Source organism: Varroa destructor, unplaced genomic scaffold, assembly GCF_002443255.2.
Source record: "Varroa destructor unplaced genomic scaffold, Vdes_3.0 BEIS01000003.1, whole genome shotgun sequence".
Classification (NCBI taxonomy): Eukaryota; Metazoa; Arthropoda; class Arachnida; order Mesostigmata; family Varroidae; genus Varroa; species Varroa destructor.
In genome coordinates this window covers 31,960,397-31,973,956 of record NW_019211456.1, presented here as the reverse complement: position 1 = coordinate 31,973,956, position 13,560 = coordinate 31,960,397, and the positions used below count along the sequence as shown (strand labels likewise).

The 13,560-nt window shown below is 44.3% G+C and overlaps 1 protein-coding gene across 6 annotated transcripts in view; it reads right to left on the bottom strand.

Moving 5' to 3' along the window:
• LOC111248430 (uncharacterized) overlaps positions 1–11,446 on the bottom strand; it is a 34,221-nt gene extending 22,775 nt beyond the window's left edge. For 3 of the 6 annotated variants that reach the window (XM_022800773.2, XM_022800775.2, XM_022800774.2), the window contains exon 1: positions 7,542–11,446. In XM_022800773.2, coding sequence (XP_022656508.1) covers positions 7,542–8,056 — 515 coding nt within the window. In that variant the 5' untranslated portion in view covers positions 8,057–11,446. Of the gene's footprint in view, positions 1–1,877; positions 3,221–7,541 lie in introns of those variants that run through there. The other 3 variants (XM_022800772.2, XM_086985825.1, XM_022800776.2) reach the window with 3 other exon arrangements.
• Between the last annotated feature and the right edge of the window lie 2,114 nt (positions 11,447–13,560).

The window sequence follows — 13,560 nt, the reverse complement described above, 5'->3', positions numbered from 1 at the left end:
AGTTGGACAACGCAAGGACAGATGAGATTTTGATTGTCCATCATAACCATGCTGGACAAGCGGTTTTGATCAACTTCGCTGTATACGCATTCAATCAGTGAGCCAGAGCTCGTTCCCATTAGTGTGAGCGACCTAGCATTTGGGCTGCCCCGTCATTATTTCGTCTTTCGATCCACCAACTAATATCAGCTTGTCGCAAAATAAATATCAGCAGGCATTAATAGACTTCCCCCTCCGAATCCATAATGTGAGCATAATCTCTAGTACGTAGCGCACGCAAAAGGGGTACCGCTGTTACTTTGCCGTTAAGGGAATTTACAGTAAAGACAACGATCCAGTAGCATAGGGCACGAGCAGCGACAGTCTGAACCGTCACGACGATGATGTTCACGCATGATTGGCCTCGCGTTCACCTTGTCGTCAGGCTAGCGTACCTTCTCTCTTTCTCGCCAGGGGTCATTCGCTCTATGAGCTCTGTAGTCAACTTCGTCAAGATACAGGATCGCTAAGGTAGACCCCGTTGTTTTTCGGCCTGCCCTATTAATCCTGGCCATACAAGAGATCCAGCACGCTTGAATGCCTCCCCTTTACCATGTGTTGCCAGCGACTCCCTCCAGTGCGTTTGGCACTCGCACCCGAGTTGGCATAGAGCGATACGGATCTATGAAGAGCATATGGAAATGATCGACACCATCGTTGGCGCTACTGCAATCGCCGCTACGAAGATCTTTCAGCCGTAACAGTGCCTCGTAAACTCGTAGCCTAATACTAAGGACAGACGGCGTCCCACTATACCATTCCATACAGCCCAGGGTTTAGGAGAGCTACCGTCTAGGCAAGCCTCATGCTGTTCCTAGCTTGCTAGGATCGCCTCGTCTGATGTGGTCTGCTCTTAAAAATGGCAATTTCAGCTTGCCACCATGTTGTCCAAATACGAATCCTGTTAGGGGCTAAGGGAACGGGAACTGTTACTGGTGGTGTAGACGGGCAACCAAGCCAAGCAGAGGCAAAAGGAAGGAATTAGCCCCCCCCCTCCCAAACCAGGAGTGTTTTCTTTAGATATTATTCTCTTGGCAAACTTCAGCTTTCTTCTCTCTATGAGATCGAATAGCATATCATTGATTTCTTCCCGCCTCAGGAACGCCGGCTATCCAAGCAACATATATATGGATTTATTGGAATCTTGAGGAGCTGCTGTGGATATTATAAATATATTATGTATACGTGTATATTAAGATCAAGATCAGTCTGAGCATTGCCTAAAAGTGTCCACATCTGCGTCTACGATTCAATTTGGCGGTTGTTTGAAGCAGAAAAAAAGAACGGACAATCTCTGCTAGCGAAACACTACTACCCTGCAATGATACGCTGTGATATCAACTATTTCAGCATGAGAACCGAGCAAGAAAGGAATTGGCAACCCAGCTTATATAGGGCGAGTGCAATATAGGACCACAATGTTAAGTGCTTGCGGCCTAGAACATCTCCTATAGATACGGTTCTGTCTTTAAACTGAAGCTTAAACTCTTCCTCGCAACGAGTCATATTAGTAGCCTCATATCAGCTTACATAGAACGTGCAATAGGGTTATCTTAATGTTAGTAAGGCTACACGAGCTGAAAGCCAAAAGTTAGAACACTGTTTGCGTTTGAGATTGGTGTCATCGACACGTTTTTACCGATCAATACCCGGCCGAAGAACACCACCCCCTATCGCGGGAAATAGTTTTCATACCACTCATAAGCGAAAGACTTGATATGCTCAGATGTCTCAGGATGGTGCCACCATCATGCGTAACCGGAGATATTGACGATCACGCATATATCACGAGCTCAGTTTGATTTTTCCGAAATATGTACACGAAATGGCCCACTTACCCCCGAAGCGCATCGATGAAGATGCGGGCTCCATTGCTACGGTCCAAAACGGCTTCGAGTTTATCCACAAGACTTTCCACTCGTGCAAGGCTACGAGATGAACACGCGCACATGTCAGCTTGGATACAAGCATCACTTTTAAGTTTCTTCGACTTCAGGGTGAACTTTAATGGTTCCTCGCTATTCATCATTCAGCAGTAAAGTGAGGAACAACGGCCCTCTGACAATGGCACTAGCAATACGTTTCTTCACCGAAATCACAATTACGAGGTATCAGTGTTGCATCAGGCCGCAAAATGTCGCCGTCGACAGACGCCTTGCTTCAAAACGGTTTAATTAGGCCCTTATCGTTTCTAGGCCAGAATCACGCTCGCCGTATTTTCCAAAGCTCGTTACACGCACGAGCAGCAGCGACGAAAGTTCTTCTGCTCACGACTTGTTTGTTCCAAACGCTTGTTAGCGTGTGTTATCTTTGTGTGATTGCGCTCAGAACACCTAGTGTTAGCCAGTACTGATTTACGCTGCATCAAAGCTCCAATCGTTTAAGCATAACTGAAGTAATGGTTGTAGCAACAGCAGCAATCAACTCGACTACGAAACGAGAACGACAGTTGGGCCTGTTGCCGCTGTAGGATCAGTTTGGCCTGGTCTCTGTCGAACTACACTCTATACTTTTCGATACATTGCGATTCGATGATCTTCAACCTTTCGTTAGTGGTTAGCATTTAGCATAGCATAAGTCGTCCGCTCGACTGACTTCTACCAACAAACTAGAATTAGTCGGACGGCGTTGGCGCTCACTGCCATTGTTACTTCTGCAGCTACTCCTTTTGCCGCTGCTGCTGTTTCGACTGGAGCAGCCAGAGTGCAACAAGCTGCCTAAGAACACTGCCGTTACCACCACGTTGCCTTGATCGATGTCGTCGTTATCCTTGATCTGTCGATCTGTATTAGAATAGATCTTGTCCTTTTTTGTTGTTTTCGCTGCCGCCGATGTTTATAGAACCGTCATTGTCGTGTGCCGTTACCGTTCCTGTGGGGGGAGAAGCAGCCTGGCGCTGCCTGTCGACCTCTCCCTTTTGTTCTCCTTTCTCCGTTGTTCAGTTGGAGCTCTTCTCTGCGTCGCAGCGCCAACGTCAACGACGGCGGTCGTGTGTGGCAACTCTCTACGGTTTGCCGAACAGCCGTGACGCTTAGAGCCACGCGTTCGTGCCGACGCCGCTGAGTTTGTCCCACTCGCCGAAAGCGGAGACGCATGATAAACACGACGGCCAGCCCTCAACAAGCTCTTTCACCATCTCGGACAAACTAACTTCCATAGAACATTAGAGTACTATTGTTTCCTATGGACACAATAACACAGGTAAAAAGTAAGGGAGATTCTTGAACTTTTGCTACATCAGAAGCGCGCACGCACACCACTCAACAAGCAATCGCTACTAAACTACTATAGTTACCATTAACATGAAGCGCAAATTTTGTTGTGGCTCTATTCCTATTTACCAGAGTCAGTCATTCGAGCCTGCTCTGTTCCCTCCTGTGGACATTGGCCATTGGATGAACGATACGGCCCGTGGTTGTTGTGGTTATGTTGAACCTGACAGGATGTCAGACCGCCTATTGACCACCGAGAAGACGACCAACCATGACAAATGCTGTTCGCGTCGTTTAGCGATCGCACGAGCCGGCGCAACAGATCAGCGAAAATTGATCGCTCGAACGTCGACGTAAGAACCGTTAATAGTTACAAGGGGACAGGGCGGGCGGAACAGACAGCGGTGTGGCTGCCACAGATGGTCGTCAAACAGTAGCAACGGCATCGGCAATGACAATTACTGTGGCTGCGATCTGGTTGTGTCGCTGAATAGCCCAGACACAAATACAAAACCATTCGAACACAGACACAGGCACGTACAACAGCTAATCTATAGGCGCAGATTTGCGATGAGTGACTTCATCGGGTCAAGTTAACAAGAATCTACCTTCAGTAAGCGTTCCTTTCGGTTACAGCAAAATTAGGCCAAACATGCCCTGATCATCGTTCTTGGTAACTTTTTTCATTTGCAGGTTCGTACGTGCGTTCGGCTGCTATCTGTTGGTGGTAATCGTAATATTCACAAGATATTTCCTTGTGTCGTTCTCCACGAGTGAAAACAATGCTTGTTGTTGCAAAGTGAAAGCTGCCCAATCCTTTTACAGACGAACCACTATGCACAAAATTACGCCAAGCTGAACGCATGCAGTGGTTCCTACAAGCCGAGGACAACAATGGAGTACTACAGTAATGCACGGCTATGCCAACTAGCGCTTGTTGCTATATTCATCGAAGATCGGGGGCTTCGTTGTTACCATTTGCACCACTGGATCAGGCACCTTATTGTCATTGTCGCAACGGATGGTATCTTACGAAACGAAAAACGCGGGCGCATATGAACCCGAGATCAGTACCCTTTACGACAGATCAGAATGTCCGAATAGTGCGTAGAAATATGTCATGATAGCTATTTTCAACGCATATACTGGTCAACACGAGAACTATTTAAAAGCAAATGGCGGACCCAAGAAAGGAACCCTTGATACGTAACGCATATCGTGGTGAATCGAACGATACGATGAAATACTGAACGGAACAGCCAAACGCTCGCACCTTAGCAAGAAACGTTAACAAATGCATTTATTGTTTTAGCTAATACATCAGCCTCTATTTCAATGGTTTTTCATACATGCCGTTTCCGCGTGTTATCTCCAGTAGTCGACGTAATACCTTCCTTCCTCCTTTCTTTCTTTGCTTTCGAATATCGTATATACAAGAAGGCGTCGCCAACAACACGATGTGTAATGCTAGGCTGTTTCGAATTGGCCTGATATTTTATGTACGATACATATGCCCATCCCGATTGTTGTACACGTATTTACGTAGCACTTTCTACCTGGCTTCATGATGTAAATACTGGTATGAGATTTGCTCGCGAACTAAACATATATAGTAAACATGAGTAAAGATAGCACCATTCAAGCAGACTGGCATCTACATAGAGTTCGGCATGTACTTTCTGTTTGTTAGCACGATATCTTCTTAGCATCCTGTGGGGTTTTTTATATTGCCCAACGTGTTTTGTTACCGGAGCCGGGGATCTTTGAATGAGTCGAAGTATGAGATGCGTGCTACCTCCGTCAAGCAAATTCATTACCACCATCATCATCATCATCATCATCGTCGCCTTCGCTACGAAAGTCGGAGCAATTTCAACAGCCTTAGAGAGGGGACTCTCGTAGTCTCAAACAATACCTGTCGTGGTGAACTCACCACAGTGTATTATTTCAGCAAGAGAAATTGAACCTCAGGGGGATTGTCCAACACTTCTTCTGCCCCCCAAGTAGGTCCCATCATTTGAAAACCCCTCATTGAAATGTCGTTTTTCCTCACGGAGATTTAACCCGTGCTGCATTTGTATAACATGAAAGGAGCGTGGATTTTCGCGTACATACGGTACGAGTGTTTTTTTCTTAATTGACACGCAGCGCATACGGAATAATGCGGACTGACAGTGGGTAACGATTGAGACCCACGGTTATTTTTTGACTACGTTCGACGACACGTGCAGTAGCACGATTACGCTAAAGTAGTATTATAAAACTTCGCAGTCATATTTTGCATTTGTCCGTCTTCGACTATCCAATGTGTTTTTACTGTCTGGCCCTTGAAGGAAAAAGGTCACGTGCAGGGTGTCGATTGAATGATATTGTCTAGTTTTTAATAATCAAGAAAAACCAAACATCGTAGATATCAAAGTCTCTAGCTACTCACCATACCCACGCTGACTGTGGAAAGTCAATTCAATCAATACAGCTCCGATAGGAGGAATAGTAGGACGTAAACACTTGAACTGCTTTGACCTATCCCTCCCTCATATTCGGTAGGAAAACATTCAGATGCTCGTTGTCATGGGTTAATGAATATTTAAATAATCACACCATCCGCTTTCGCAGACGACACAAATTACGATTCAGCCTTCTTCCGGAAACACGATGAACATAAATCGGTCACATGGGAGACCCAACTCCACTCGAGCTCATAGCAATAAATACTGGTAGTTTTGACTAGCGCCATCGAATCAGCGTTAATAGATGACCAACGCCATATCTCGAAATTATCCTAGGGTGATGGGTGATGACGCCCCCTGTTAGCTTCCTTCTTTGAAAATGTTCGCCACCATTACTAGAAGCTCTACCGTTATCTTATCCTGAACAATCCAGTCAACTCAAATGGTCAGTGAAAAAAGGCGGGCGAAGACTGATCTACTGAATAGAATGAAAAGCAGTGGGAGAAATCAGAGCGTAGAAATAGTTTTCGGATCGAATGTAGGTTCCTGGCATATACACTCCAATCTCCCAATCGGAAGCAGTGATACGGAAGCGACCAAAAGTGTAGGAGATGGATTCGAACGTGGGCCGAGAATAGCAAAAAACAGCCATCGAAAGGAAGGCATTTACTGTGTTGTCCACGGATAATGCTTTAACATAGACAGTCGCCGCATGTGAGCTATGGTCATTTTTCAAGCAAACTATAAGGCTATTGCTTATTTTTACCTTCGAACGAGACATGCGTATAGTATGTTGGGCTCATTAAGACAGAAATATAGTTACAATTCAGTGCAGGCTCATTTTTGGATAGAATGCATTAGTTTAATCATACGGTAATGACGGTTGCTTGGCCTCGCGGCAAACGAATTTATCAGTTAGCGCAGGTTCAGAAAAGTGCAAGCAAGTCCCGCCCCAGCTCTTCCAACGCGTGTCCGTCAGTATCGTAGGCAGGAATACCTTTCCTGCATCTGCTAAGCTTTTTCTCATGTATTGTCTACTTGCCTGAGTTACGCCATACAGAGGTCGCATCACCTGACCTGTTTTTCCAAAGAAGAATTGCAACGTAGAGAAGCCTTAGAGCCCTATCAGACTGAAATCATGATATTTCTAGAGTGGAGACTTGGCGTAATTCTGAGCTTGAACGTATCTTCTGAATCTGGCCATTCTCCATTTCCTACTTTACAGTATCGTAGATTCACATATCTTCGTTAGGCATGACAAATCTGCTTAGGACTTCATCGTGCGGGCTTACGCCGTTCGATGCCGGGCTAGATGTTTAAGGTAAAATAAAAAAAAAAAGCCCTTTGTAACCATTTTTAACGTACACAGGACTCGTATACATTCTCGGTTTCCAAGGTTTTTGGACTCAGCGCGGAGCTCCTTTAAAGCAGTTCTCTCAGCTACGTATTCGGTCGCCCTTTGACCCCGCGAAAAGGCAGAATAGGGAAGCTAGGTATAAAAAATACACTCTTCACCTGAAATAGGCATATTTTTGCCTAAATTTGGGGCAAAATTTTCTTTACTAGTTGAAAGAATGGATTCGGAGATTTGGCAAAGAACAGTGAAAAAAGATTCATACGGTTATCGAACTGGTAATACAGGACCAGTACACCTCATTTATACAACCACGAACAGGAATGGCATTTTTTAATAATTTTATTCAATAGTTTATTAACTTCTGACTTGGCTAGGTAGGCGTTCTACCTAGGATGCTAGAAACAACGGATCTAATAGATGCTACAACGTATGGGCTCAGTGCTTGTTTTACCTGATAATTTTAAACTAATTGGATCCACTCACCTGTTTGCGTCGATTTCATGTATCCGCTCGACCTGTCGTTGCGAGAGGTTACCTACTGCATTCAGCGAGTGATTTAGATCTTCCTCATGCCCGGCGTGCAGAGCCCCCTGTGTTTGTTGAGTTTGGATGAACGCCTGTAGGGTCGCTCGCCACAGCGAGCGAAACATGTCCCTTTGTACCGACGGCAGCGCTGCTAGCAGAGCAGAGTTTGAACGTGGCCGTCGTTTGCGACGCTTTCGACGTGCTGCTGAGGTCGACAGAGGAGCAGTATGCTGATGTTGATGCTGAACCAACGGATTCGTTAAAACAGGGGGCAAGCAGACTTCACTTGGCTGATCGTCGCCGTCGGTCAGCGCGTTCACTACGCGTGAACGTCTTGCAGCAGATGACGCAGCAACGACAGAGGACCCCCCTCCTTCTCCTCCTCCTCTGGAAGGATGAAATGTCGTCGTCGTCGTGGACGCAGAACGACGCTCTACATCCCAACAGCCGCCACAGTCTACGATCGTGTTCATGATTCAGCGGGGTGGCGGCGAGGCGGGCGGTGGCGAACGGCCGACAGCCGTCATGATAACTACAACAGCATCTGCTGCAGCTGTTGTTGTTGTTGTGCTTGCGGTGACTGACCAAGGCGGCTGATAAATGAAACGCACCCGCAATTACACGTGTTTATGAAGAACAGACACAGTCATCGATAGGCGTAACATCAATGGAGACCGGATAGCATCAAAAGCACGAATGGTGAATGTGCACTAATGGCTGAACTAAAAAAAAGGTGGTCTTAGCCGACAGTTGGTGGCGGAAGATCTCAAGACGTACGTATGTACATATATGCTGACCTGCACGATCAGTTACTATTGCCATATAATATATGTATAGGATGTTATCAGTGTTCCTTCAGCTGCATGCGAGCACGTATCAAACGTATTTACAACACGCACATGTATGAAACGTAGGCTTGTACCAAACGGGTAAAAAATTAGTTGGTTTAGGAGTGAGTCGTTTGAAAGGGAGAAAAGGTTTGTCTCTTCTAATGTTTTTTATTAGTTATTTATTTTTTTAGGTGAGGCGCTGACCAGTGAGAACGTAAAAGCGTTGATTCTTACTAGCTAGCATTAGCTAGGTAGCTATACATCTCGCTGTGCTATAACGTCCTATACAGGGTACCTGTTTGCTCGTCGGACAGTGAAATGCGGAACGATGCCAAATTGATTGACCCTTCTCATCATACATCTTACGGAACGGCGGGTAACAGTAAGCAATGATGAGGATAACAGGCCTATATACATTTTATTATTGCAAATTCGTATGATGTCTGTTTATAACATTGTATCTAGATATTTCGCCCATATAGAGTTCTCTAGCGTTCCTCTTTATGGCCTATGATTTTAGAGATATTTACATAAGTTGTACATTATATAAGCTGTAAATGAATTCCCATTTTCTATCATACTCTATTTCTTAATACTTACTTATGTTGCTCGCTAGTACAAGTAGTAAGTATTGCGTTGGTATCGAATATAAACAGTATCGATCAGACTCAACACAGACGTTTTCCAGATGATGATGATGATGATCTTCCACGTACGGACGAAGATAATCAGTATTAGATGATGATTATTATTATTATTAGTATGTATTAAATGAGAATATAAGTACTGATATTGCAGGAAATTGGCTGTATTTAATATAGATTGTAGAAATGGGACGACACCGTCAACTGCCCTCTCAAGCTGACTGTACATTAGATCCGATGCGGTTGAATAGTATCCACCTGTTACGAAATTAGTGTCACACCGGTGAGTAAAATAGACAGACGGAGTTGTTTATGAATCCCAGATTTCCCATCTTGCTTTCACACAGATCTACGAACAGGTTTTTCCCGATTTATCAATTAACGACAGCGGATCTAGTTCACCGCACCAGCTCTGGTACTCGCCAGCAGCTCGACGAGGACAATATAATACGCTGCTTGTCGATTGTCTGTAAAATGAAGAGATTCGATAAGCTTTCAGTGATTATTAGCTTTTTTTAGTTTTTCATCCCGGTACTTTACTAGGGACGACCGACGATCGTGTATTATAACTGGTGCTTGGTTTTTAATGTCGTTTGGTATTGGTTCTGTAGTACAGCCTAAGAGATTGTCGCTTGCAAATTAAAATAACAGCCTGAACGTCAGGGTGCGGAGCACCAGTTTTGCCATCTCTCCGTACTCCACAGGGGCCAAAAACTGATGCCTAGCTCCGTACCGCCAGTTGTATTGCTGCCTGGGCGGCAAGTGCGCCCACGATTGCACCGAAACGCCTTCTTGGTCCCGTTCCCGCCCGGCGGTGCTCACGTTACTCGTTACGGTTCCCTTTTTCACGTTATCTCAAACGAACGCCATTAAAAGCGTCATCATTGTGCACGAATAAGCCGGGGTTGACTCGACAGCGGTCACTTATACAGTGCTTCGACAGGTGAACCGCCGCGTGTTCGGTCACATGACTATTTATCTCTACCCCACCATCTTGCGAACCTGTGACTAACTTAACTTCTCATGTGACTCAATGATTATTGCTAGAACTGTTTTTCCGTACTTGTTTTAGCAGATAATGAAAGTGAACTTGAACGCTACAGCAAAGCCAATCCGCTAGAGTAAACGCGAAGCCTACCGGTCGCACCTGAGGTGCATGACGCTTCACAATAGAAGCCCCACGAGGACGAGCGATTTTGATTGTTCATATCGCTTAATTGGATTGATTGATATTTTGTTGCTTTTTTGTTTTTCCTATTTTGTTGCGATCTTAATTGATATAACGTTGTGCTGTCGTCGATGTCATTATAGCCTATACTGTCGTTGTTGACTTTAGCACGGAATCGAACGGCAAGGCAGATAAAAAAAGATCAACTGGAGGTTTCTTTCTTCTTGAGAAAAAGAACTTTCAAATAATATTTTCAGTCAGATATTCTGTTAGGCTTAACAGAAAATCTAGCTGTTCAAATGAGTCTAGATGTTATCAAATGCAATCGTGTGTTGAAGGCAAACATTGATGTTTAACAGTACGTAGTACGTTTACAATAAGGACAATTTTACTGGTGTATTGTTGTCCTTCTTCTACTCTACTGGCGAACATTGGTAGCGTAAGGACAAGAAGAACCACGCATTAATTTTTCTATTTATCGATTTGGTAATAATTCGTTATTTCCGGTCTGATTGCGGGTCGCGTCGGTTAACCGACTTATTACGTCTTGCGAAAAAAGAGGCGAACGACAGGACCGCAATGCTACACGATAGACAAGTGGTACTCACTCTGGATCACAAATCTAACCTTTAGGTAAGCCGAATTTTCTATGTCATTTTTGGACTCTGCATCGTAGTATAAAATACCTAAAGGACCCATAAATAGCAGCCTCTTAAGCTCGAGACTTGCAGACTGGGCTTCTGAACTCGTTGTCTCAAAAATGACACTTCAAATGTATATTAACTATGTACGCGTACATCTATATTCCATGCTAAATCGATGAATCTGTCGCTTAAGTTTTCATGTGTCTTTTTTCTTCACTTAAGACGCAAATAAAAAAAAATTGCTTTTTTTACATTGGAATTGTTTGCCTAGTTGTATTTAAGCAATGAGGTTTCTTGGACATTTGGACTGGACATTGAAACATTCGACGATTAGAAATCTTCAAAATCAAATAGGCTACATATTAGACGAATAAAAAGACACCTGAACATTATATGTATATCTATATATATACATCTATATATATATACATCTATATGTAGTTAAAATTAAGGGGACATTATTTATGGTGCAGTTCCGTGATAATGACTCACGGCCTTATCTAGATACGCTAAATTGATCCATGATATTTACGTGTCGTTCATACAAGACTAGGGCAGAATCTTCGATCTGGAAGACATTGAGCGATTCGCCTGGTCTAAAACTGATATGTTACTTCTTGATATACCGTCAAGCTGCTCTAAAAAAATGTCCATTGATGTGACGCTGAACTAGACAGATGGAGCTGCACGGATAAAGACAAGCAAAAAATTACATCGTATAATCTCGACGTTCGATTTTCAGTGAGTTTAACGTTTTTTTCCGTATCTATGTAATAACATTGACATGTCTATGGGAATGTACACACATGAGTCGAACCGCTTCGCTTCGTAACATACCCCATATATGTGCTAGGGTAAACGCAAACAGAAGTTTTCCCTAATCTTTTTCTAACGACGGTTACGTCGAATGGCGACTGGTTAAAGTACAAGTTATTAAGGGCTAGAAGGTTACAGTAGTATTGTAATTACAGACCTTCACTAAAGGAAGTAGCCGGAGTGTTATTTGTAGTGGTAATCGAAGTAGTCGTAGTGGGGTGGGCAAATATTTATTCTCGGAGCGTGTCCCTACTTGAAAGCTGCTGCTTCATGCTGAGCTAATCCGTTTATTAATAACGGCGCCATCTCGAGCCTTCAGAACCGACCACCGAAGCGGCCGATGGGTTCGGAGCCACGCCCCTGAGAGAAAGACCGAGCTCAAGCTCCAGCGATCGCCAAAAAGACCGCCTTTACTCTTTATAATAATAATAGATACTGTACGAGAGATTTTTCGTATACGTGTATATATATGAATTGTGAATAGTGCGTTTCTATTGTATACACATGTTACAAGAGTAGATGTATTGTATATAGACACACGCTACATGCACCACTATATGGGATTATTAATACGTGCTATATTGCGCACCAAACTATACGTATTCTGTGCCAGTCTGCTGTATCTAATTAGATTTACTCTGGAAAACAAGTTATGGAATTGTGGTAGTTTAGCTTGTTCGTCTTAAAACTGCTATTGAATACTCGAGTTAAGCCGGACCAATGCGCCCATGATAGGGCGTCTGCACCTACTATTTTAACCACGTTCATAAACAACCTTCAGATCTTTGATTTCCAGATGTGATAGGTGAAAGGGGAAATCGTCAGCTACCCTATTACTCTGTAAGTGACAATACCGATCCATTTAATAACAATGTGGGCGTAAGAAGCGAATGAGGGGGCCTGAACGGGCGGAATTCACATCGCTGGTATCATCGCTACTGCTAGGGCTGTTTCGGCCGTTGAGATTGGCCACTGGGAGTAATCTCGTACCGCCTTGGGTGACACCCAGTGCTTTCTTTCCAGATTCTATTCCTGATTAATACGACGAAACTTGCAACAATGCAGCTTTCGAGTAAGCTACTCAATTAGAGTAGATGCTTTCCCGGCCTAGTTTGTTCCACAATACACATCCTCGGAACAGGATGGGGCTTTTCCTACCAATTATTTAATGAGGCTGGCGGTGACAATCATTTTTGATCGTTTTATTCTCTTATTTTGAACCTTTTCAAACCCAACGGCCATCAGGGAGTTTAGTTTGCCTGCGGATAATCTTTTATTTGTGTCAGCAACGTCTTGTCAACAACCACAATCAGCAGATTCGTTCGAGTTTCAAGGATTTTACTATTATAACAGCGTAATGTGAGGTGTACTTTTTTTGGGTACATATGCTAGTACGAACTCTTTCTCTCTCTAAGGAATCATATCGCTTCATGACATATCGTACTATATTATTGTGCCATTCAGGCATATGATTGCAGTGCAAAGTAGCTGCGATCGCTATGGGCTACGGGCGACGGGTGATGGCTGATGCTGACGATGATGTCGAGGCGCTTGAGACTAGGCCGGACGAGTGTTCTCGGCTGATAGATACTTCTTCACCCTTCTACTAATTTCAGGCTCGAATAAAAGCGGCGCGTCCTGCAGTTGTTGAAGCAGCACACGACGGGGCGGCATCCTGCTACATCGCCACAGCCTAGTCGCATTCAATGGCTACGGCAGTATCAAGATGGCTGTATAGCTGCTACTGCTAACCAAAGCTAGAGGGGACTATGGCAAGCCCAGCTGCCGGTTGGTAGCCATTGTCTCCCATTGGACACACTTCGCAAAGTGGAGGACTGTGGCTTCCCAGAGGTCTGCTGTCATGCTGGGTGCCCG